Source organism: Silurus meridionalis, chromosome 24 (genome assembly GCF_014805685.1).
Source record: "Silurus meridionalis isolate SWU-2019-XX chromosome 24, ASM1480568v1, whole genome shotgun sequence".
Classification (NCBI taxonomy): Eukaryota; Metazoa; Chordata; class Actinopteri; order Siluriformes; family Siluridae; genus Silurus; species Silurus meridionalis.
Genome location: NC_060907.1, coordinates 19,844,771 through 19,870,491, shown reverse-complemented (window position 1 = coordinate 19,870,491; position 25,721 = coordinate 19,844,771). Strand labels below are relative to the sequence as shown.

The following is a 25,721-nucleotide window of genomic DNA, read 5'->3' as shown; positions in this document are numbered from 1 at the left end:
TGCTCTAAATGTAAGTGCATTTATTTATTACATAAAACACAGACATGTCGAGATTCTTTGTAAAACTTTATTACAAACGGGAATTGGACAGTAGTGACAGTAGTGACTTTTGGCACCGACAGTAGAATTACCTTCCTAACGGCATTTAACGAAAACACTTTTGGGGCCAAATGGATAAATAAATCACAGAGCGTTCAACAATCAGACGCGATCAGAAAAATCATGTGTCCATCTAAAAAAAAACAAAAAAAACAACAGTGCTGGCTCGGAGAGAACTCGCGCCATTGGGGAAAAAACAAAAAAACATTGTTCTAAAATATCCTGTAACATTCCAATAAATCAGTGCTCGATTGTTTTAATTCGTTGATTAAAGTTAATTTCTTAAAAAAAAAAATTGTACTTGGTAACATTCTTCTTGGGTGTCTCTTAAAAGTTAAATGTTTAATCCTCTTTATATATTATATATAAAAAAAAACAAGATGAAAGCCAATCAAACACCTGAACGACAGCCGAGCCAATTAGAAGCAGTGAAAATCGCTATGGCAATCGCTATGGCGCCACATTGCCTTTTGCTGATTGGTTGGAAAGCAGCAGCGGTGATTGCAGTAACCAGTAGGAAGGATTTAAGGCACAAGGTTGAGGAGGTTAGAACTGTCTCACAGACATGACGTCTCAGATCAGAGCCGGGGTAACGGAAGGAGGGGGTGGGATAGCGAGTTTGGGGGGTGGAGGTGGAGCTGAAGGTCGAGTTGGAAGTCAGGAATCGATTTACTCTCTCGGGTTGTGATTGGCCACGGCGTCAGCGAGGATATCCGGCCGGAGACACTCGATTGGGCAGTGGATATTCTGAAAAGAAAAGCTGGTTGATGCGATATATATTGCACTAGTATATGAATATAAATGTGATGTGACCTGGTGTCGTGTGCTAACGTGAAAAAAATACCGAACTCACCACTCTGGCGGTTCCATCTCCATAGCGGACCGGCTTTAGGAGGTGAGTGTTGATCTCGCTTCCGGGCTTTTTACAGTTGTCACAACGCCAACCCTGACAGACACAATCATACGTTCATGCAACAATTCAAACGCTGGCGTATGGTGTATACGTAAGTAAAGATCTAAATAACGTGGTACACGTTCTCACCTGCTGTCCTCCATAGCAGGTGCAGGTACAAATCGTCCCGAGATACTCCTTCTGCCACTGGTTTCCCACCTGGTAAGTCTTTCCGTCGTCGTAACACGTCGACTCGTCTGTAAATGCAAAAGGAGCAGCGTTCCCAGACTTGTTTCGTTCAGGTGCAATATTTCATTTTATTTGATGAGAAAAACCTCTTTGGAGAACGCTTGCTTTAGATGCTCTACCATAGATTTTGTTAGTTAGTGGACACAGGCAGGAATGATTACAAAGCCACGCCCACCAAACCACCACAAACAAACCTGGAGCACCTTTAATGTAATGTAATGTAGGGAGTCGGCACTCACGTGGCTCGCACTTGAACTCTCCTTTGCCGTTGCCGAGGCAGGTGCAGCTCAACATGTGGCCGTTTTCCGCCCGTCTCTCCCAGCGCTCGCCGATGAGGTAGTTATGGCCGTTGTCGTGGCACCACTCTGATGAAACAAAAGCAAGTTTAGACAAAACACACACTTCATCGCACTCTGGTTCGCTTTTTCTTAGGGGTGTAACGGTACACAAAATCCATGGTTTGGAACGTAGCCCGTTTTTGAAGTCGTGATTCGGTTAAATTTCGGGGGCAGAAACGCAAAACATAAAACCGCTTTTTGTTTTTTATTATCGTCGTTTATTATTAACATTTGTGACCATCTAGAGTTTTCAAACAGTTAAACAATTTTAAATAAAATGGCTGCTGAATAAAAAAAATTTGTGTGTATATATATATATATATATATATATATATATATATATATATATATATATATATATATATATATATTAGCACAAATTAAATTGATTCAATAAAATTTATAAATAGAAAAAATGTAATTGTTAAGACCCCTTTTGGCTAATACAGATGTGTGTGTGTGTTGTTTATTTTTATTCTTTTATTTAATATTTTATTTTCAAAAGATATGTTCTACTTATTTCAGCATACTTTAACAAATGTCTGCATTCAAGTAACAAACAATATAGTTAATTTATTCATTTATTCATTTACACCCCTCGATGTAAGGAATTGTCTGAAGTTAAATTCTTGAAGCTGTACATAAAACGCAAAAGAATCCATATCGCTGGACTGTTGTTAAAATGTTGGAGATGCACATTCGTTACGGGTGCACCGTGTATACCGTTACACTCCTACTTTTAGACTTGTGGATAACACCGTTTAGAACTCAAAGCCGTTCTAATGAATGTACGTACTGGAGGAGTCGCATCGGAAGTGACCACTGCCCAGGCCCATGCACCTGCACCACAGCTTGAAGCCGGTCTCGGACATGCGCTCCCACTCATCCCCGATTTGGTGATGAGTACCCGTTAAAGTATCGTAGCAGGAATCGTCACTGCTTGAAACTCCGGATGATTCTGAAGAAGAAATTTCATTTACTTGATGTATTTCAGATTTATAATTTTAAAGATGTTTGCTCTTGTACCTGTGTTACCCAGGGTGATGACCTCGTCAAGAATTTTGTACTTGAGCGCATCCTTGAGAGCCTCGACGAGGACACGGTACGAGGCCCCGGCCGTGAGGCCGATCAGTGTGGCACTGGTGGTGGTGGCAGGAAGTTGCACCTGCAACCAAACAATTAGTTTTCTTACAAAACAGACCAATTGCATGTGTGACGAGTGACCAGTTTTCATTAACAACCAAAAGTCTGTCCAGATTTCTTGTTGGCTTGCTCACCTGGAACATCTTTTCATTGTGCTGAGTGACTGGATGGCAGGTCACGAGGTAGGACTTGCTCTGCTTGAAGGGTTGCCAGCTGACCGTGGTCTGAGTCTGAGCCTCCTGCGGCGTCCCTGTTTTATTTTCTGGAAAAAGGAAACTGAGTGTGTTTCTGTCACTCAGAGGCACCACTTTGGGCCTCCGTGAGCCGTCCGGCCCTGGGGCGGACACGTAGATTAGAGTTTGGCCCGTCCCAGGGGTGTTGGGGTTTGGTCGGTGCCCGCTGTGTGGCAGAGTGGGCTGGTTGTTGAATTCTGTGTACTCCATGCCCTGGCCGCCCGAGCCTGGTCTCGGCTGCACCGTTGGACCCAACACGTTCACCTCTGTCTCGGGCACGTCAAGGGGACCAAGGTTGTTGTTGCGCGGGGGTATAGGCAGCGGAAACGTCTGTGTTTCCTCTGAGAGCAGAAAAGCCATTAGTAGCAAAGCGTGCAGATAAACAAGGAGATAAGACATCGGCCAACAGTTAGCGGAGATCCATCCGAGGTGAAAAGACCTTCCGGAACATTCCCCCATTTATGTCAATGGGGACAAAATCTAACTAGAGTTGTTGCTGATATAATAATTGTATATATTCTTGTATTTTTATCATTCTTGTGAAAAGCCAAACTCTAGAAGGTTTCCACCTTTTTTCGGATGAAGCATTAGCCACTGCAGCTTGCTTTCCTTTAACACCTCACAATTCAATTCTTTTAAGCGGAAAAATAAACAGCATTGCATGTCTGGTTGCACACACAGCTCTATTAGCATTACATTAGACATCCTTGCTAGCTTTGATAGAAGCCGGCCATGATGCAAAGGCTAACAGTCATCATGCTAGAGAGTCAAAACTTTTTTTGTCTGCTCTTACCACTGAGCAACAAAAAGAGAGTTTTGAAGAAGTACACCTTTATCACCTGTGTGTGTGTCTGTGTTTGTGTATGAAGTGTGTACTTACGTGTTCTGGCCTTGCCCACCAGTGCTGGACTCCTCAGTGAGTTATGCAGAGCGACAATCTTAATGATGTATATGGTGTCTGGTTTTAGATCTACAATCACAACAACACTGAACACTTAAGCTCCTCACAAGGCAACATTTGTACGTCATCAACACACACTGTAATCTGCTTCCATCCCATTGTATCACATGTATGAGGGATGTAAGGAGATTGTAAATAGGTGAAAGTGTATATGTTGTGCATACCTGTAATGGTGGCGTAGTTGCTGCCGGCGTGTGGGCGGGGCGTGAGCTCACGTGGGCTGCTTCCTTCTTCCTCGTAGGTGATGTAATATCCTGTGATGCGGCTGGTGGGCGGCAGCCAGTTGAACGTGATGGTGTTTGGGGTAAGAGCCAGGAAGCGGAGGTCAGTAGGGGGCTGAAGGGATGAACCAACTGGACACACACACAGACAGTTAAGAGGATGTATGACCAAATCAAATTTCTAGCATTGAAGCTTGCAAGGTTGTGTGTGATGTAGTACTTGTGTTGGTTGTGAGGACAAATGGTTCACTGCGTCTGTTTCCGTTCAGTGTGTAGATGTTTATGACGTAAGCGGTGCCAGGCTGAAGACCTAAAACAACCCGAGAAGAAAGGATTCTGAATTTTATTATACATAAAATGTATCCGTTACACTCTGCATTTGTAATGAGGCTAAAAGACCAGCTATGGTCACATCAATCGTCCAATCTTATTGTTCATTATTAATTTACCTGTAATTTCGGCTTGCCGTTGTTCACCTGTAACCTCCTTCCTGATGACTGGATAGATTCCTGTGGTGGGCTGGGCCTCAATCAGGAAGCCCGTGATTGGCTCGATCTTGGCGCGCCAGGTGAGTGAAATGCTCCTGTCCTTCACATCGGTGATGCGAGGGCGCCGGGGAGGGCTGATGTCTGCCAAGCCAATCAGAGACAGGCTTTTGGTTGCTCTTGTTTTGTCCACACACTCCTACACCGTCTAACCTCGCCAGCACTAGACACTTCCTTTTAAGTCTGTTATTATACTAAACCACGGCATCTGTCAGGAAGCTAATATTACCAGGTAAATTGTTTACTGGACCATATGTGGTGTTTCAAATCGCTGTAAAATGCTGCAGAGACACACTTTATTGCATGCACGTGATGTGGGCTTCACGCAGCTAAATTATAAAAGATGCGATTTTACACAGATACTACTGCCGATCGTTGATTGCTTAAAGTGCTCACTCTGTTGCTTTACAACAATAAAAAAAAATATGAACGTTTGCGAAATATGCCCACAAGGGGGTGCTACAACACCAAAACTGTCAACCTGGCATGCTTTCCCTACACTGGAAACCTGCTCCTGCCTTAAAATATTTAACAGAAACATTATAGTATAGAGAGCAGTAACAACTTCTTTCCACTCTGAACAAACACACTTTACAGACTTGGTTGCATTAACACATTGGAAATCTGGGTCTGTTTGCAAGTTAGTGCTTGGGCCCTTGGTCATAAATGATTATAAAGACATTAAAGCTCATAACGCATGCTGACTCAAATTGAGTAAAAGCTCAAATCTGGATCAGTATTAGTCAGATTGAACTGTTCCTGGACCAGAAATTTTATATTGTATAAAATTTCTTACCTTCAATTGTAGAGATCTCTCCAATGAGCGGTGGGCTGCTCTCCAAACCCTTCAGCGCATACACATGCACCTCGTACGCTGTAGACACCTGGAGACGGACACCGGTAAACAATGATCCCTTTAGTGTATTGTGAATAAAATGCACACATTTCAAACAGGCAACAGGGGTGGAGTATGGGGCCATTTCAACTGCTAGTTTGAGCAGCAAATCCAAACAATACCAACGTAGATAAGATTGAATCCGGATTATTAAATTACTGGGAATAAAATATAAAAAAAAAAAGGTAGGTAAATTCTTACCAGAAGTCCAGAGACGGTCACTTGCATGGCATCAGGAGCTACGTTCATCTCTTTTGTTTCCTCAATGTTGTTTTTGGGCCTCACGAGGATGCGGTATCCGTTCAGACTGGCGCTTGGTGGCCTCCAGAGCACCACGAATGATGAGGGGCCCACGTCTCCGAACTGAATGTTGGTAGGGGCGGGGATATTTGTACTGGTTGGGGGACCTAGAATTGTAAGAAGAAGACAGAATTTCCATCACTGTACAATTAGCAGTGTATTAATATCATAAATCCAGCAACAGCACCAACGTTGTGTCTACTCACTCTTGATTGTGGTTGCTCTCTCCACCACTGGTGAGCTCTCTCCATCATGGCCGATGGCGTAGACGCTGATGACGTACTCTATTGTCGGCACCAATCCCGGTATTCTCAACTCGGTCTGATCTGAGAACGAACAGAACAAAAATCCTCTCTAAAAAATATACGTTTGCAAGTTTCCTGGATAACCTCTGCTTAACCTGGGATTTTTTCCGGTGCATCCAATGAGACTCACCAGGTCCCACCTCCTTCGAGAAAGTGGGTCCCACTCCGTTTTTGGGTTTCCCTGTGACCCTGTATCCGGTGATTGGGCCTCTGGCAGGTGTCCAGCGCACGAAGATGGCCTGGTCCTGGATATCAGTCACGTCTATTTCTGAGGGAGATGGGATGCCTGGGAGAAAACAGATGGACAAATCACAACTGCAACTTATCCAAACATGGCAAGCAGGACCAATATCCAATGGTGGATCTCTATTCAGCTGGAATTATTTAGTAGTAGAATTGGGATCACTATTTTTTCATAATTAACTCTTGGAATATCTTTGTTCCCTGGTGGTCTAGTGGTTAGGATGTGGCGCTCTTACCGCTGTGGCCCGGGTTCGATCCCAGGTCAGGGAACCAACCCCAGCCATTAGGGTTGCACAAGCCTTAGTGCCGGTCCCAAGCCCGGATAAATGGGTAGGGTTGCGTTAGGAAGGGCATCCAGCGTAAAAACGTGCCAAATTAAAACATGTGCGTCCCCTAACGGGAGAAGCCTTAAAAGAAAGTTTTAACTCTTGGAATATCTTTGTTCCTGGATTAGTAATTGTTCTGGAACTGGACTGCTCTCAAAACCTTACTGTTCTGCTTGATATTCCTTTCTAGAGAAAGCTTAATCCAATAGTGATTCCAATAGAAACTGACCATGGCTGCCAGTGCGGTGTGTGATGATGGTTGGCGTGCTGGACGCTGGACTGTCTCCTCTGCCAGTCACTGCGTAGATGGTGATGGTGTAATCGGTGCCCGGCTGCAGGCCACTCACGACGGCTGTCGACTCGGTGCCTGGCACAGTGAACTCCTGGCCAGAGCCGCGCTCTCCTGGGGGTTCATTGTTAAATCCCATGTCAGAACAATTTCCTGATTTGGAAATTTTATCGCAGTCTTGAGATGTATGTTTATTTCAATAGGCTTTAAATTGAATGTTTTGCTATCACACACATACCGGTCTGTTTGTGGTTAATCCGGTAGTAGCGCACTGGAATTGCAGGAGCATCCCAGGAGAGGGTGATGCTGTTCTCGTTGGATGAGGTCACCTCCAGGTCAGTGGGAGCATCTGAGACTAGAAAAATAACGCAGCATTAGTATGATACCTCAGATTTGGCTTTAAAATGCATTTTGTTTCTAACAAGGAAACGTGTGTGGGTGTACTCACTGGTGGACTGTGTGCCGGTGAGTGGTTTACTCTCCTGTCGGCCGCTGACAGCGTAGACACGCACTGTGTACAATGTGTTGGGCTGCAGGTTATTCAGGGAGTAACGCCTGCGGTTCGGGGGCAGATTCTCCTCTTGACGGTGCCCTCCACTGGTCTCCTCGTACACCAGCCGGTAGCCTGTGATTTGGGCACGTGGGGCCTGCCAGTGTGCCGTGAAGGAGTGGGTGAACACGTCAGAGAAGACTAGGCCAGTGGGAGAGTCGAGGGCTGAGTGAAGGATAAACAATAGCACACGTTAGATGTTGCACGTATTGAAATGGAATGTGGTTGGATGAATAGAAAACGGGACTCACTGGTGGTCTGCCTGCCCGAGACCGGGGTGCTCTCTCGCTCGCCATACACACAATACACACTCACAGTGTACTCGGTGACAGGAAGCAGGTCTGCGTGAAACAGGAAACCGTACGATTAATCCAGACTGTGGTGATCGTCCAACACGATATATCATTACATACTTGCATATAAACAACATGTAAATGTATTTAATTACATATACACTATATGGATAAAAGTTTGTGGACCACCAACCCCAAGTCTTTCCAAGCTACATTCTGAACAATCGTGTGCTTCTAACTTGAAGGTAAACAAGTTAGGTAAATCTCTATTTAAATGGAAGAATATGGTCGTACTTTGGAGGAGATAGGTGCTGGTGGCTCCGCCCACGTTGACTTCTTGTATTCTGTCGTCATCGTTGCTTGGGTGATAGCGGATCACAAAGCGGCTGATCTCTGCTTGGCGGACCGATGGGCGGGTCCAGGAGAGGCGCATGGAGTCCGGACCGACCTCTCCGAAATTCAGGTTGGTGGGAGCGGGAATGCCTGAGAAACAGAGGACACGCACAAAGAGAGAAAACACATGCACAACGAACATACACACACACACAAACACACACATACACATGTTAGAAGTTGAATGGGTTGAATTTTATCTTTATAGAAAGATAAACCATGAAACGGAAATAGCTTCATATTTCCCAGCTCCAAAAATACACAAAATATGACAGCGTAGAAATTATAAACATTATCTTTACATGCTGTGAAGGTCACTGAAGTAATAATAGAAATAACCTTAATTTCTACTTTATTTCCTTTTCAGACTCTGCTAGAATAAAGTTTAGTTCAAGTTCAGCCTGAATCTTATATTAATGCATCTTATATTCCTTTTTATGTATGTATACACGTTTGCTTTTTGGGTGCAGCGTCCAGGTTTTCCTTTGCATTTTAAAACATTTATATATAATTATAGTTTAGCTTAACTTTTGAGGTAAACTAAAAGAAAAAAACAATTAAAACTGGATTATAAGCTAAACTTGTTTTTTGTTTTTTTTATTGATATATCATCTAAAGCTGAATCTTTAATTTAGTTAGAATTTTTGTCTATTTTTTAAATAGAAATTATATATTTTAATTTTTTTTAATACAAATTGTGTTTACTAAATAAAACCTCTAAAATGTACACACATTTTCACTGCACTTAAAAGAAAAAAATGTTGAATATAACTACAGCCCTTGAATTGGATTTAAAATCGGAAGGAACCACGTATTCAAACCGTTTTTTGTAAAAACCAAATGAGCCCAGGTTCCGGGCGTACAGCCTCTGTAGCACGTTAAAATTCATTCACCAGCATGTGTCTGTTGCGTGATGGTTGCTGGCTCGCTCTCGATCTCCTCCATTAGCACAATGACGTTGATGTGGTAGTCGACACCGGGCTCCAGCCCCCGGACCGTATAATAATTGGTGGACGAATCGAGTGAATCCTCCAGGATGGGCAAACTCTCCCCGGCGGCCAGTACCGTGATGCGGTACCCCGTGACGGCAGGGTGCTGTACAAGAGTCCAGCGGATTCCGATGGTGGTGTCAGTGACATTGACGTAGCCGAGGTCTTTCACCTGCGGCACGTCTGGAGATCGAGACGTTCAAAAAGGCGGATGGGGGAGAGAACAGAGGGTGATCGTGTGCAGTTAGAGATTAGATAAAAAAAAAAAAAAAAGCAATTTTAGACTGGATAATTACATTTTTCATGCAAAAAAAGAATCCATGCATATATTATAAACACAGGCACAATTACAAGAAGGATGGTCAGCAATGGAAGCGGATGCGATTACATCTTAAATTCTCTGCTTCTTATACAGATACACTCGATTATATTTATTACACAAAACAAATCACGCAATTAATGCAGAATTGACAGACAGCTAATCTGTTGGGTATAAAGCAGCAACAGTAATTAAAGTCAAGGCAGCAGGGTTGGAAAAGAATTTCTGGCAAGTTCTTGGGTACTCCATCACCACTGTTCCGTACTTCAGTCCGCCATTGGGATTTTTTTCTCGCTGGGTCATTGATGTTGAATAATTTTTTTTCCGTAGATTTGGAGGGTTTCTGCCACCCCAAGGTAAAAACCGGTGAATTGCAAACTGGATACCCAGTGAGATAGTAATGCTAATTCTACTCTAGCTCAAATTTTATTGTTAGCATCACAAACTAGCACTTGTATGACACGATTTAAAGGAACGCATGATGGTCATCTACACCGTCACTTGACAGGAGCATAACCAGAATCTCTGTGCGGCCGTGCCCAGTGGTTACCTTGTCTGATCACGGAGGAGACAGGTTCGCTCTCCCTGTCGTCTTTAACAGTGTAGACGCTGACGTTGTACTCAACCCCGGGGCTCAGGTTCTCCAGCGTGCGTGAGGTCTGCCTGCCTAGGACAACCTCCTCCAGAGAATTCCCACGTTGACCCGAGGTGGGCGTGCACGTCACACGGTAACCTGTGATGTCTGAGGGTGTTGTACAGGGGGGTTAGACAAATGACATTGGAATTGGAAAATGAATAAGAAAAAATGGGCTAAAACTTTATAATAAACATATAGAATATATGAAATATATCAACAAAAAATGATTAGCATAAAGTAAAATAAAGCATCAATATATTTTCAATGAAAATATCAAGAGAAAAAAATAAGAAGGGAAAAAGAAAGAAAAAAAGTAAAATCTTTCTATGGACATAAAATAAAAAAATTTATAAGAAAAAATGTTTAAAAAAAAAAAAGAGTTTAAAATGTTTGTATTTAGAGTTTTAAAAAACATACTTCACATTATGTAAAAAAATAGTGTACTGAGCGTTGATGACAGTTTTTCTAAAAAATAAAAGTAAAAAAAGTTGTGTAATAAAAATTATAAAATTTCTGACCTTTTCATTGTCAAATCTAAAAAAAATTATGATTATGAATATTCAGTCAGACTAACAAACACACACACAGGTAAAGTGTGTATTTACCAGGGGTGGTGGTCTCATGCCACTGTACGGTGAGGTCTCCCGTGTCGGGGTTGGACAACAGGTTCAGGTTGGTCGGTGGAGACAGCGCTATAGAAATGACATGTTAATATTCACGCCAATAGAGACGTTTGGTTTTCTATCCTACACGTCTTGCTGTTTGGTATTTCTTACGTGTAACGACGTTGCGAGTAATGGGGGTGCCCTGTTTGCGGCCATTAAAGAGGGGCTGCAGGCTGTAGGTGTACTCCACTCCAGGGGTCAGGCCTGAGATATAGATGCTTCCTGAGTCCGAGTTCACGACCCTGGGAGCCTCACCACCCTGACTGGGCTTCACCGACATCTGATGTAAACAAACACATCACCAGAATGGGGTGAATTGTGATGGCATTGTTGCAGTACAGACAACATAAAGGCAGGGTGATGATATAAATGCAACAAACGTGTAGAGAAAGTTCATATTTACCTCAGATGTGCTGGTCAATTCTTTATACAAGACATTTTACAACCAACATGACACTGTAATTATTACACTTTGCATCAAGTGCTAACCAAACAGCCCTGATTTCCACCATTTTGTTGGTAGAAATGATATAAATGTGTAGAGAAAGTCAATATTTTTCTCAGGTGTGTTGGAAAATGTGACAAAAAATGGTTCTGTACAACTAAATTTAGAGCTAAATCGATTGTGCATGTTTACCCTGTAGCTGAAGCGAGGAACTGGAGTCCAGGAGATGATGATGGAGGTGTCTGTGATGTCCGTGGAGAAACGGGGAGCATTACCTATTGGCACAGCTGAGCAAAAAGAACACAAGACATGAAAAGAAAAAAAAGTTTCAATGCTTATATCACAAAGAGTGCATTACGGCTACTATGGCTAACTGCCTATGCAACATTTTTAAAACAATGTAAAGATCTTTGAACTACGTGACTAATAGGAGACGTTTTCACAGACTCACTGGTGGTGACGGTTCCGGAGATGCCCTCGCTCAGCGTGTTGCCCTGCTCAGAGTGCACGGTGATTGTGTAGGTGGTGTCTGGTTGCAGGTTTTTGATGGTGTGCTGGGTCTGCTCAGGGCGGACCCTCAGTTGTTTCGGAGAGATGGAGTCCTCCGATGTTACATAGAGGCGATACCCGGTGACTTGGGCCTGTGGGGCGGACCATACCACCAATACAGTGTCTTCTGTCACATCGGGGAAGTGCAAATCTGTAGGAGCATCAGGGCCTGAAGGAACAAGAGGTCAAAGGTTAACAGTGGGGCTGCCGATAAATAAATGTGTACGGCTCGAGTTGATACTCGCAGACTCACGGGTAGACTTCTCTCCCACCAGCGGCTGGCTCTCGGCTCCACCGTAGATGGTGTAGACGTAGAAGCGGTACAAGGTCCCGGGCTGCAGGTGTGTGATCTCCTCGTAGGCGTTGGGCGTGGTGGGAAGCAATAGTGGCCTCTGCGTCGCACGGCCGTCGGAACCCACAGGTTCGTAGCTTACACGGTAGCCTGACACCTCGCTGGGCGGCCCAGTCCAGGTGATCGTGATCTTCACATCAGTGACCTCGTAGAACTGCAAATCGCTTGGAGCCTGGACTTCCTCTGAGGGGCGGAGTCACAAATTTACATCAAATGAAAATGGAATGAAAATGACTGAAACGAACATAACGATGGTGCTGTTCTTCAGTGGGCAACATTGCCCATGATTAAGGATAAATAATTCAATTGTAATTAAGCTCCACCCATTTCAGCGTTACAGTACTCTGGCCAGATGTTGCTTATGGCAACTTTAATTTCAATTCAGTTAGTTTAGTCTCTCACCAGGTTGAGGCTCTCCAGTCGTTTGGACCTGCAGCACCACTGCTTCGCTCTCTAGGTTTCCCTCCACAGCATAGATACTGACGTTATATGACTGACCCGGCTGGAGGTCACCCAAGGTCACGGAGTTCACAGTGTGGGGCAGGATGAGCTCGGTGCTGCTGCCTTCAACAGATGGGGTGTACACCACACGGTAACCTACACACACACGCACGCACACACACAGTAAATACCTCTGTCGAGCTCCAGATAAAAGGAAAATTCCAGAAATAGTAAGTTTGGAATGTACTTGTGATGGGTGCTTGAGGTCTGGTCCAAGAGATCTCGATGGATGTTTCTCTGACGTCTGTAACTTGGTGATTGGTTGGAGAATCAGGAGCTGAGGATCACACCCACATGCCATTATGTACTCGTGAGCCTCTCTGTAGCTGCTCTACTCAGAGGTAGCACTTGATTTCAGCATGTTATCTCTGCTTGTAACTTGCCGGCTAAGCAGCCATAATTAGAACTAGCTGCTTTTTTTAAAGCTAGCATACAATGCAGGCTGTTGTCTGTGGCTTGTTCACCAGTTATGCTAGGAATGAATAATTACATGCAAGGATCAGGTTAAAGGAAAGGAGAGCTAGAATAGTAACTATCCAGCTAGCAGTTAGCTTTGACAATAGAGTTCTTCCTTATTATTGCTGTGTTTTGTTTTGTTTATGATATGCTAGAAATTCTTGATGGTTTGCTTGAGAAGCAGCTTGCTAACTGTCACTGTTCTTTGGAGACATAGCAGATTGGCAAGAATGGCTAAGTGCAGTAATTTTGCAGATAGCTGCTTGCCAGGCTAGTAGTTTTAGTCATGTTGATTGGCTAACCAGCTTGCAATTAGCTGGTTAGCATATAAACAGATAGTAGTTAGATACTGCTAACTACAAGATAAATAATAATAATAATCAGTCTGTACCAGTGGTCTGAGTGGTGGTCAGGATAAGTTTAGTGTCTCCTTCTGGCTCGACTTCGAAAACCTGAACTTGGTATGTTCGGCCCGGCAGGAGATTGTCGAGGTTCAACGACGTAGTTGTGCGAGGCAGCTCTGAAAGAAAATGTAATAATAATAAAAATTGTCTTGAAACACTGCTGTTTGGTTTTGTGTACTGTGAATATGTTGAGTTTGAAAGCGTTAGAGGTACCGATCACAGTGGGCTTGGATCCCTCCTCGTACAGTTCGTACTGCACCTTGAACCCGGAGATGGTTTCAGATGCTGACGTCCAGGAAACAACAAAACTGCTGGATGTGATATCGGTGGTGGACTCGGACGTGTCCAATACTCGAGTGGGCTGAGTGGTCTCGCCTTCTGTTGGAATCACTAGACACAAAAACGCAAAAAACATGAAAAAGTGCACGTTCAGATGAAAATAAAGAGAATGAGGCTTATGAAGAGGATAAAGAAGATGAGGCAGATGAGAATCAGACAGGTGAGGAGCATTAGGTGGATGATGGGGATAAAGAAGATGATGAGGATGAAACAGTTGAGGATTAGGTGGATTAAAGGATACGTACGTGAGCCGTACGACGTGGTGAAGTCGAATCTGGTCACCTCTCTGTGACCGTAGCTCAGGATGCTGATGAGTTGGCCCTCATAGGTCAGGCCGGGTTTAAGGCCTGAGATGGTGTAGGAGTTGATGTGACCCGGAATAATGATCTCCTTCCACGGAGTGCGCGTGTTCTTCTGCTCAGCAGAAATGGCACAACGTTTACCCACTATATACACCTCCATCCCTTTCCCTTTCCTTTCTTATTTTCATCTTTGTTTCTAACACTCAAAAATTCAACAATCAAAATCCAAATGGAACTCATGTGCGTAGGTGTGTGTGAAGTTCAAGGTCTGTGTGCTTGTTTGTGCGCAATGTTCTGCACTCCTGTACCTCTGGGCAAATATTTCGAAATGTTCCCTGGCCAATGTGAGTTTCAGGACACATCACACTCTGAAGTCTTTATATCCTACACTGAATATAGTTCTTTCAAATATTTTAAAATTTAATTAATATTTTACTGTTCTTGATTGACAGCTCTTACATTTATAGCATTTGGCAGATACCCAAGTTTATAGGCTTTTTACAAGGGCCAGCAGTGACAGCTACCACTTCTCAAACTCTGGTCCAGAAACCAAGGTAAATGGGAATGACTAACTTTGCACATTTTTACTAAGGGATCCCAAATGAAGACCCCTGAGGCATCCCGTAATCATACTAACTGATCATAAATTACTTCCTGTGGCACAGATCAACATGAGCAAGCTGTGATTTCTGTAACAGTCCTGTTACCCGGCCCTGAGGTACACCGCTGTAAAAGCATGCCAGTTTGAACCTACCACTCTCCACTTGAGGATGTACTGGGTGATGTGGGCTGATGCCGGGGGGTTCCACTGGATGGGGTGCGAGTTGGGCTGGGTTCCTGTCTCTGTGATGGTCACGCGTACTGGCACTAGTGGAATGGACACAGCAATGGAATTAGCATTGTATTGTAGTATACACACATTTGCACTTCTTTCTTTCACCCATTTCCTGCTTTCCTAACACTTTTTTTGAACCAAATAAATTAATCAGACCTGCACGAATACAATAGAAAAACACTTTGGAGATATGCATGTGGCTTAATTACTGTTCTTAATTGACATCCCTTGTATTTATGGCATTTAGCAGACACCCAAAGTTAAGTGCCTTCTTTCAAGGGCTCAGCAGTGGCAGCTACCACTTCTCAAACTCTGGTCCAGACACCAAGGTCTATGGGAATTATAAGCCCCACCCATTTTACCACCAATCAAAGATCTAGAGTTTGTGACTCACCCCTGGACTGGAGAGGCTCGCAGGCATGTTCTCCGATCCCGTTTCCATAGCAGGTACACCGATACTGGACGCCGTGGCTCACTTTATCCCAGGACTCGCCGATTTGATAGAACACTTTGTTCTCGGCTTCTTGGCACTGATCTGCAGCCAAAAAAAAATATTTATTTTATTAAAGTGCAGATGTTCGCATTTTCTTGCAAGCTGTCAAACTGGTTAGGAAACATCTGCACTAGCACGGGTTCCAAAAAAGCTCTCAGCTACTCTGTCTCCCGGACCGAGTCCAGACAGTTGTAGACTTTAGTTCTCTTGAATGCAGAGAAAACATGGTGCTTTTTTTTTTTAACCTCTTTTGAACGGTGCAAAAAAAAGAGGAGAGGGTGTAGGTACCAATGGCGTCACATTTCCAGCGGCCGCGGCCCTGGCCGAAGCATGTGCAGTTCATCATGTAGCCCTCCTTGTGGCGCTTGTCGAACTTCTGGCCTACTTCGTAAGTGAGTCCGTCTACGATACACTGATCTGAGGGCAAAAATAAAAAAATTACTTTGAAAACAGTGGTGTGGCAGAGACATATTTAGGGAATTTGTTTTAAGTTTTGGTGATGGTAGTGTCAGGAAAATGATACTGAACACTGCTAGGTAAGAAAAGAACTCAAGATTCACTATTTTTCCAGTGAAATGGTTTAGAGGTCTGACTTCCAGCAGACCTTTTTTAACCCTTTATATAGCAAAAACACTGATCAGGTCTTAGGTCTGGACACCAAATCCTGTACTTGGTGTCCAGACCCAAGACCTGATCAGTGTATTTGCTATATAAAGGGTTAAAAAAGGTCTGCTTCCCAGCTCTATATTTGTAGAAATAAGTACAAAGTTTGGGTTATTGAAGGTTACAGAATAATTTATTAGTTTGGGTTACGGTATGAAGACAAATATACATATTTTGTGATGTATAAAATAGTATAATAATAAAATTGGAATGCAGTAGCTATAGAAAGGAGTACCTACAAAGTTTGGGTTTTGCTAGCTATAAAATGTACGGTAAGGTATGTATAGAAATAAGTATGTAAATAGTATTTGTAAACAGATAAAAATTAAACTAACTAGTTAACTATTTGCACAAATTATTTAGTGCTTAAGGTGAAAAACGATGCAATATACAAAATTATATATAGTCTTAGTAAGCTACAGGATTATGTCAAGTAAAATTTTTACGTCAAAGTGTCTAATGCTAAATGGGTTGGAAATTTGAGCTATGCTAGCTTGTCGGATGGGTTTAAGGTTTGTACCTCGGAGCTGCGAGTGAGCGATGCAACTCCACTCGCCCCGGCCGTTACCCTGACATGTGCAGCGCATCATGTGACCCAGGGTGTCATGGCGCTTGTCCCACTCGTCCCCCAGGCGATACATGACGTCGTTCACTGTGCAGACTTCCTCATGAGCTAGAGAATGCAAGAAATCATGGTTAGATTTGTGTACATACATACATACATACATACATACATACACTATGCCAATGGGTTTATTTTGAGTTTGTGGTTTAGGCAGGGATTAGTCTGATGTAAGGGCTTAGTTTGGGTTCAGTCCAGCTATTTGGATCCAGTTTGGGTTCCTTCAGGGTTTACTGAGTTTTATCTGGATTTAGTGAACATTTTGTTTGGGTTTAGTCCTGTATGTGTGTGTTAGATTATTTGATTTAAACAAAAACTCTGAAGAAAAAAAAAGGGTGGAACATGTTACTCTGGCCGAGGCAGCTACAAAACAGCAAGCCGTTATAGCCAATGTTTATGCGCTCATAAAGACTCCCTCTCATAATGACATAACAGCCCTTAAATTCTGCACTCGGATTTTGACGAGCTGAACTTGGTCATAGCTGCATTTTTGGAAAAAGTCTGTAAAAGCAAACCGCATGAACGAGATTTGGAGGAAAAAACGATGATTAAGTGGTAGCGCCTGGCTAGCTGGGTGTGTGTTTAACTGGGTGTTGGCATCCACAGTTAACTTAAAAAAACATGGACTCGACGTACCTGCCATGGGACAGAATCCGTAGCGTCGCTCGTCGTCGTAGTTGGTTGTAGTCCCGCACCACTTCATGCCGTCACGCCGGCCGTCGGCTGTGCAGTCGGTGTAATTGCGGCCGTTGTACAGGAAGGGAAACTGGCACAGGGCACCGTTGGAGTTTCCCCCGCGCGTTGTAACCATCACTGCAAGGAAAGCAGAAAACATCTTGTACGCTACAAGTAAAGGGTTTTCGTGTTAGCACTCAGAATCCTTTTGGTTCCAGCGGACTATAAGAAATTTCTTAGCGAGTTTGCTGTTTGTAAGTGGCTCCAGGTTTGCTGGTATCCTTAAGCTTTTATGCCAGCTTTGAATTCTCTGTTCAATCCCACAACTTTGGGTTCAGTCTTAAAGTGAGATTAGGCTAAATCGTAGAAAAAAGGACTTGTTTAGATTCTAGACAAGTCTAGAACCTTCCGTTTAGTACTGATAATTTACAAATCTAAAACTTTTAATTAAATCAACAAATTTAAGTTTAATACAAAAAGCCTGGGTCCTTGGTTGCATTTCCAGAGCTGGCATTTTAAATCCATTTCTGTGTCTCAGACTTTTTTAATAGTAGGACTTTAGCTCTAATCTCAAAGTAGGGATTTACCTTAATCCATATGGGATTCCCAAAAGTAGTGTTTTGAATCAATCCCAAACCCAAAAGATTTCTCACTATCTTATTTCTCACTATTTTAACCTAAACATTGTCATCAAGAGAAGAGTTGAGTAGTTTTCCAAAGCTTTAGCTGCAATCCCCAAAGCCGGAATTTTACATCTGGTCCCTTCAATTTCGTTTCCATATCTGTAACATTGGGTCCAAAAAGCGAAATCTTAGTTCTAGTCCAGAAGGTGTAATTTAGGGTCCAGTTTGAGTTAAAGCCTGGTCTTGCTGATTCTAAAGGAGTCGGAGTTCAAACCCACAGCTTTGAATTTGGTTTTCTAGGAGTGTAGATGTTGAATCTGTGTTCTACTTACGGTTCCTCTGAGTACAGAAGGAGTATTGGTGATCATCGTCATAGTTGGAGGTGGTGCTACACCACAGCTGGCCATCGTTTCGGCCTTCCGAAATGCACGAGTGGTGTGTTTTTCCTCCGAACACGAAGGGGAACGCACACGGCTGGCCGTTCGAGTTGCCACCGTACACCTGAGACTGCCCCTCTGAGCGCACACACACACACACACACACACAAAAACAGCAGAATTCAAAATGCGAGCCAAGTTTGAAGCTTCTCTGACAGCAAGTCATAAACTCAAGCCATCAGAACAGCGTGCAAGCTTCTGGATGAGGATGAAGGAGGTTTTCGAAAGTTATTGCACTATATCTCAATCCTTTTTATTTCACGTTGTTATTCCCGCTTCAAAATAACCATGTACGAGTCTTGCTCATGAACATACCCCATTGTTTGCAGCCGATGCCCCCGTTGACACATGTGCAGATCATTTGCTGGCTGCCCTGAGTCTGGATCCAGCGCATGCCGCTGTAGTAGGTGGTGCCGGATCCAGTTTGACACAAGCCGCTCTCCAGCAGCTCGGGCAGAAAGTTCACCTGATGAGTGACTGGAGTAGACAAGCCTGAGCCAGAACCTAAACAGAGAAGAAGGCCAGAGTAGGAAGAGACAGAAGGGGGAAAATGTTAGTATGTGGGTTTTTTTTTTAAGTTTTAGGAAAATATTGTATAAAATAAAACTTCAAGAAATATATATAAAAAAATTGGACTGGATAGAAAGCAATGGAACGAAATTAAAATATAATTAAATATATAATCGATTTTTCAAAAAAGATATAAAATATAATTTTCACCAACATTTTCAGACACAAACGTGGATAACATTTTGAAATTTTTTTTTTTTACATTCTTTGATTAAATACAATAAAAAAATAAATAAGTGGCACAAATCAGAAATGGACTCCTATAATGACAAACAAAAACAACCGTTTTGATGCGTAAATAAATTAAAAATAAATTAAATTATAATTATTAAAGATTGCTCAATGAATCCTCTCTTTTGTTTGAGAGAAATAAATATTAAATAATTAATGATTTATTTATTCATTAAAGAAGTTTAAAGATTAGTTATTTGCCCCCGTTTTTTTTGGTCCTTTTGGTTACAATACAAATATACGCACTTACTTTGTATAAAAAGCCACAAATATAACTAGAAATCCCAGTTCCTGCACTGTGTGAACAGCACCATGTGGATAAGAGCTGTGAATGCTGGGATAAGCAGAAAGCGTTAGTGGTGATGGTAATAATGGTGGCTGTTTGCTCAGTGAGCTTGATGTGAGTTATTGATGAGAGAATGATTGTGGGAAAGAGATTCGGAGAAATCATGCTGTTACCTGTGTCGCACTCACCGAGGGTCGCTTGCGCCGATGAATGACTCTCGCACTTCCACTCGCCGCGCCCGTTCCCCGCGCACACACACTGCTGTGTTCGGCCTTTCGAGTCCGCTTTGGTCCAGGTCTCGCCGATACGGTACGATTTCCTCATGTCCTGGTCATTACAGCGGTCTGAAACGGTCACAATATTCATCATTATTAATACGAGTAATAGTAGTGTGCATCTGTACCTGATTACCTTCACCTACCTTCAACTATGGAACATAATTAGCACAGCTTGTGTAACGATGCCAAAAGTATCGGGACACCTTACCCATTCCACACACGCCTACATGCGATTCCTTTAGATGCAGAAGAATGACATTTTCCTTTCACTTGAACTAGGAGACCCAAACCATGACAATGCCCCTGTGCACAAAGCCAGCTTCATGAAGATCTGCTTTACATGGGTTGGAAGTGTGTGGAAGATCTCCTGCTATAGAGCTCCAACACCTTTAAGATGGATTTTTCACCCCAACTGCACACCAGGGCTTTTCAGCTCCCTGTACATCAGTAACTGACTGAATAAATATTTGCAAATCTTCACAAAATCTATTTGAACATCTCCCAAGAAGAGTGGCACTTGTTATAACAGCTAATCGGCGCTCGATGTGGAATGGATTGTTCAAACTTTAACAATCAAAAATGTAGCTGGGGAACAACTCAAACTCGTAATGAACTTGTGATGCGTCACTCACTCCTGGAGGTGCAGGTGATGCGTCCGTTTCCTTCACCCACACATGTGCAGTCAACGACCATCCAGCCTTGATACTGTTTCTCCCACGTCTGCCCCACCACGTACGACGTGCCCAGTGACGTGTCGTAGCAGCGCTCGGCTGTAAAACAAACGCACACGACTCTCACATTATGATTTAGTACGATCCCATTTCCATTCAGTTCAACACAATATGATGCAATGGAAAAAATCTGCAATGCGATATGCTACTTTTATTGTTTCGGTTCAGACAGACAGCAGATCGTCAATTTACTTAAACGCCTTTTGAGTTCTAACAGGTGGTACTTTCACAAAAAAGATGGAAAAAACCAGACGTTTTTTTCCCCGGTTCTGTCTCCAGGAAGATACAGCTCTACCTCTGCCATGTTAATCTGTATTCTATGTGACTCTTAGGATACGCCTCGTGTAGTGTTGTGACACGTCGTATTCACGTAGCAGCAGTTAAGAAACAGTGTAGCAAAGAGAAATCAATTGACGTCAAAAATATTGAACACAAATTATTAGTCACTCTGTAAATGATAAAAGTATATTCTATATAATCAACTAATAATTATATATAAATAAATCGTTTTTTTACCAATGCGAATATGTTCAAAATGATGCACCGCGATTCAAATGCCAACCTGAGTCCGATGCAATCTTTTTAAACCTTTAACTTTTTCTGCAACACAGTTAGCTAGATCGAAACACACAAATCATTTTAGCATCACAGGGTTACCGGGTTTGTTTGTTGTACTGTCGATATTGACCGCTTGTCCTCTCGATATTTGCTCTGAGATTAAACATTATCCCCGACTGGGCAGAATCCTCACTCCTCAACATCGTGGGTGAGATTATCCTGAGTTTGTGCATGCTTATCGCTTATCGTCGGTCCACTTTAAGAAACGCTCGGACCATGTTAACCGTTGACCCCTGGGGGGGGGGTGGGGTGCTCTTAAGCGCTCACCGATAGGTTTGCAGGTCCATTCGCCTTTTCCGTTCCCAAGACACACACACTCAAGCATGTAGTCGCCGCTGTCATGGGGTCGAGTCCAGGTCTCGCCGATTCGGTACGAGCGACCTCCTTCGTGGCAGCGATCTGTCGCAGACAGACCAAAACAAGACGCCGGTTTGATATGTAGCCGTAAACACAATAACAAAAAATGAGACATTTCCTATAATCCTAGCTCATGAGTCTGATGAGCACTATTTTCTACCCTGTTAAATACTAGTTTCTACAATAGTCTTCGATTATTCATTCATTTATATGTAATCTTTTTTTTGTTTGTTTGTTTGTTTTTTTTAACATTTTTTACTATAAGACCAATTTCCTAACACAAGATTTCCGGTTATTCTTCACAAACGGGACCCACTTGCGATGGTGCAGCTGATTTTGCCTCGGCCCGAGCCGATGCAGGTGCAGTCCCAGATCATCCCGTCCTTCGGCCGCTCGTACGTCTCGCCCACGCGGTATGACCTGGTGTTGATTTTATCGAAGCACGTCTCTTCAGCTAGATGCACATAACCGGCACAGTTAAAAGGAGCACTGCATGTTTTAGCAATATTTTTATTTGCTTTAAAAAGTGACTACAATAATGTAATAAAGAAAGAAGACATTAATGGCTTCTTCTAAAGCTACATAGTGTATTTTTTTTTTATACAATATAAAGTGTAAAAAATAGTCAAATGTTTTATTCATAAAAAAATACATTACTCATAGATCCAATAGTAATAGTAATAAAATTAATAGTTCTAAAAATGTTGTGCATAAGTGTCACATTTTTCAATTGCAACTTTTGTGTTCTCTATAAAGAAAAAACTTAAGGCTACTCAAACACACATTGGAAACGAATTTGAAAACCTGGTATTTAGTTTTTGTATTTACCTGTTTGTTTGGATTCACATTGGATGCCCCCAGAAGGTCCCTTGCATGTGCACAGTAACGTGCTGCCCATGTAGGGTCGCTCCCATTGGTCATTGACTCGGTAAATACGCCCATTCTCCGTGCAGCCCACTGCGTGGAAAAAGAAATGACCCATGAACCACTGCGGGTTCAAACAATCTGAAGTACCTCGAAGTATTGCAGTGAATGCAAGTAAAATCTTTCGGTGAGTTTGGATGTTTGTTCGATGAAAGAATTTTTTTGTTGCTTGCTACACAGTGCTCGTTTCCACAAACATTTACATCAAAGTAGTAAAGTAGCGATGCTAAGAACGGCAATTTTGCAATTGAAAAATTAACAGAAAATTGTAGCCAGACAAGTTATGCTTTTCCCATAACAAGTTGCAGTTGCACTAATGCCTTGTTTGTTTGTTTTTTATAGCTAGATTTATGTTACATTCTAGTGCAAAAATTTTCCAGACCTTCACATATGACACACAATACAACAAGGGCACAATTTGGATAGGAAGATAGTTCAGTTTATTCCTCCCAGAGAAAAATGTGGACATTTAAATTACTTTTTCTGAGAGTTTTACCTTGAAACATGATCAAAATTAGACCTACACCCATCAAATTTCAAACCTATAAATGAAGTTCTTACGATTTATAATTTCTGCTATTTATAAAAACAGTCTTTTTTATTATACTGTATAACCCCAAGAAAATGATACAAAATTGAGAAATTGCATCAATCAATTGCATTTTATTGGTCAGTTTTTCAGTATGGCACAGAAATGTCCACATCTTAAAAAACAGCCACTAAAGATATAGAAATGTTACATATTTTGCATAAAAACTAAACATTAATACAGAAAAGTCGGTTGTTGTATGAAGTAAAGTTCCATAACATTGTGTGGTTATGAGTCATGACTAAAGCGTCGATACAAAATCCTGTGATTATTTGCCACTATAGGTATACAATGAGATTTCATAGCTACATAAGTTAAGTATAGAAATAGATGTTTGGTTGTAATAGACATCCATTACTTTCTAGCAAGTTTACAAAACACTTGAGTGTCCATATTGATTTTTACAATTGGGAAGCAAAAAATTTTGTAGCTACAAAAATGTTGTTTAAAGTAAGTTTTGTTGCTTAAATTCAACTTGTATTACTTTTGAAACACATAAGTCATAACTTTGTGTAAATACACATTCTCCTTGTTATTTGGTAGCCTTTTAGCATTGTAATACTTTTTTGTAGGTACACAATTTTGCTTAAAGTACGTATTTTTGCTCAAATGAAACTTGTATTACTTTTGAGTGACATAAGTCATAAGTTCATATGTAAATACAAACTCACCACAGTTATCTTCTTGACAAAATTTAAAATTGTAGCCAAATGATATTGTTTAAATGATGTACAGGAATATACTTTACTATTTAAACAGAATGCTGGTATAAGTACATATAATCAAACTTTTTAACTTTACACAAGCCGGGTTTTTTTTATTTATTTCTGACTTGGTATCAGTGCCTTTTTGAATCACTGAATAGACAATAGAAGTAACTCATCCTGTAAGGAGGTGAGAAGATCTGAACCAATCAATATCATTCTTGTGACGTTAAAATGCAACATATGTGAATTTATGAGAAGATACCCATAGACATCGAGAAATAAAGATGCCAAACAGTAGTTTCTTGTAGCCTGTGTTCACCTTTTGTCCATTTAACATTCCTTCTTTTTTTTTACTTGGGAAGTTGTATGTGCTGTATATTTAATTAGCTTTATGGGTGAGTATTTGTCTTTAAAATCTTAATATCTGCTTTCAATAAAGGGCTGAAAGAACAAATCAGGCTTCCAGGGTGCCATCACTTTTCGTCGGTCACGAGTCAATAAAAAACGAGATTTTGTAAATAAAACATGTACTGGCATTGATTTTTGGCCAAAATGTCAGTTTACATTTACAGCATTTGACAGATGCCCTTATCCAGAGCAACGTACATTTTATACACCTGAGCAGTTGAGGGCAGTTCATAGATCCAGCAGTCGCAGTTTTTTGGTGCTGGTATTTAAACTATCTGAAAATTGAGGTGAATAATTTCAGGTGAAAAAAATTAAACTTATGCATTGGAGTAGAGTGAAACACTTTCTTTGCATATCCGACATTAGAATGCTGAGGTCAGGGAGCAGGATCAGCCATTATACATCGCCCCTGGAACAAAGAGTGTTAAGGGCCTTACTTAAGGGCCCAACAGAGGTTCCTTGGACGTCCAAGGGCTCAAATCCTTGACCTTCTAATGAGAAATGCAGGAAATTAATCATTGAGCTACAACTTTGATAAAAAAATTTAAGTTTGGGGAAAATGTGGAGGTGGTAGCTTAGTGGTTACAGTGTCTGCTTTCTGATCAGAAGCTGGTAAGTTCGAGTCCCATCACCAGCACACTGGTGAGACCGCTGGGCCCCTGACCAAGGCCCTTAACTGCTCACTTAAATAAATAATTGGAAAAGGGGTGTCTACCAAAGTATTTGTATCTGATTATTTTAAGGTGGAAAAATTTGTATGATTTTGCTCATTTTTTGTGCAAAATATAAATTCGATATGAAATTTAACGTTTTTAATATGAAAATGAAATTCTGTCGCTGTTCAAAGAAAAGCTGATTTGCAGTTTGCGCAAACTGGAAACACTTTCCTGCCGCTCCGTTTGGTGTCTCCATTTGAATAAAGAGACCAATAAAGAGTGTGTGTGTGTGTGTGTGTTGTCCCTCACCTTGGCGTGTGTGTGTCACCTCGTCCAGCGGAAACTCCAGAGCGTGTTGCTGTTGTCCCTGCCGCTTATTCCTGCCTGTCTTCGGCAGACACATCACCGCGCTCGACGCGCACAGCGCCAACAGCGCCAAACGCACCAACCGCTTCATCACCGCGCACAGAGAACCAAACACTTACAACTCGATTTTAAACCAAGTATTATTTAAAGAGGGAAAAATATTAATATTTCTCTATGTATATAATAAAAAGATCTTTTCCGGGCTGAGTGTAGAGTCTCGGTGGCGGTGCTGCGCTCTGAACGCGTCCAAGCAGCGCCGTGCGCAATCCGCGTCCCAGCCCAGGCTTTTATACCGGACAGACCTGCACGCACTTCTGGACAGAGGAAAGGGTGGTCGGGAGGGGGGCGTGGTTTATCTGATCAAAAGCCTGCTTTCTGAATGGTGGAGTGTTTTTATTTCTTCTCATGACCATCTTCCT

At 42.1% G+C, this 25,721-nt stretch overlaps 2 protein-coding genes, 1 long non-coding RNA gene and 1 other non-coding gene across 8 annotated transcripts in view; 3 read left to right on the top strand and 1 right to left on the bottom strand.

Annotated features, from left to right (window-relative positions):
* The window catches only part of cpo (carboxypeptidase O), a 60,177-nt gene that overhangs the window by 1,013 nt on the left and 33,443 nt on the right, over positions 1–25,721 (top strand). The gene's annotated exons all lie outside the window — the stretch shown is intronic.
* fn1b (fibronectin 1b) lies at positions 54–25,573 on the bottom strand. Of its 5 annotated transcripts, none has more exons than XM_046837172.1 (45): positions 25,246–25,573; positions 22,481–22,609; positions 21,969–22,106; positions 21,563–21,694; positions 20,579–20,716; positions 19,842–20,012; positions 18,897–19,085; positions 18,477–18,659; positions 17,483–17,659; positions 16,745–16,897; positions 15,850–15,978; positions 15,463–15,603; positions 14,988–15,100; positions 14,177–14,345; positions 13,806–13,982; positions 13,580–13,708; positions 12,920–13,009; positions 12,634–12,828; positions 12,133–12,414; positions 11,782–12,048; positions 11,523–11,617; positions 10,997–11,165; positions 10,826–10,912; positions 10,134–10,325; positions 9,169–9,447; positions 8,177–8,365; positions 7,841–7,930; positions 7,488–7,754; positions 7,278–7,394; positions 6,980–7,153; positions 6,312–6,467; positions 6,083–6,202; positions 5,778–5,983; positions 5,478–5,565; positions 4,586–4,765; positions 4,357–4,446; positions 4,080–4,268; positions 3,835–3,924; positions 2,856–3,295; positions 2,605–2,743; positions 2,375–2,536; positions 1,480–1,605; positions 1,142–1,248; positions 953–1,045; positions 54–846 (listed from the first exon to the last, which is right to left on the bottom strand). In XM_046837172.1, exons 1-45 carry the CDS (start codon positions 25,391–25,393, stop codon positions 769–771), a joined length of 7,173 nt encoding a protein of 2,390 aa, XP_046693128.1. In that variant the 5' UTR covers positions 25,394–25,573; the 3' UTR covers positions 54–768. The 5 variants fall into 5 exon arrangements, with proteins under 5 accessions (XP_046693128.1, XP_046693129.1, XP_046693130.1 ...); XM_046837173.1 differs by having other exon boundaries at positions 2,614–2,743; XM_046837174.1 differs by having other exon boundaries at positions 19,857–20,012.
* On the top strand, positions 6,623–6,694 carry trnak-cuu. The gene has a single exon. It is a non-coding gene; the product is annotated as a tRNA-Lys (tRNA).
* On the top strand, positions 14,360–15,456 carry LOC124377854. The gene is made up of 3 exons (XR_006924121.1): positions 14,360–14,787; positions 14,899–14,951; positions 15,316–15,456. It is a non-coding gene; the product is annotated as an uncharacterized LOC124377854 (long non-coding RNA).

Coding starts and splice junctions, on each gene's coding strand:
- fn1b (XM_046837172.1), bottom strand. CDS start 25,393: ATGAAGCGGTTGGTGCGTTTGGCGCTGTTGGCGCTGTGCGCGTCGAGC. Junction 11,166..11,522: donor TTCCTCGCTTCAGCTACAGG/GTAAACATGCAC, acceptor TGTTTACATCAG/ATGTCGGTGAAGCCCAGTCA. Junction 4,269..4,356: donor TGTCCTCACAACCAACACAA/GTACTACATCAC, acceptor GTGTGTGTCCAG/TTGGTTCATCCCTTCAGCCC.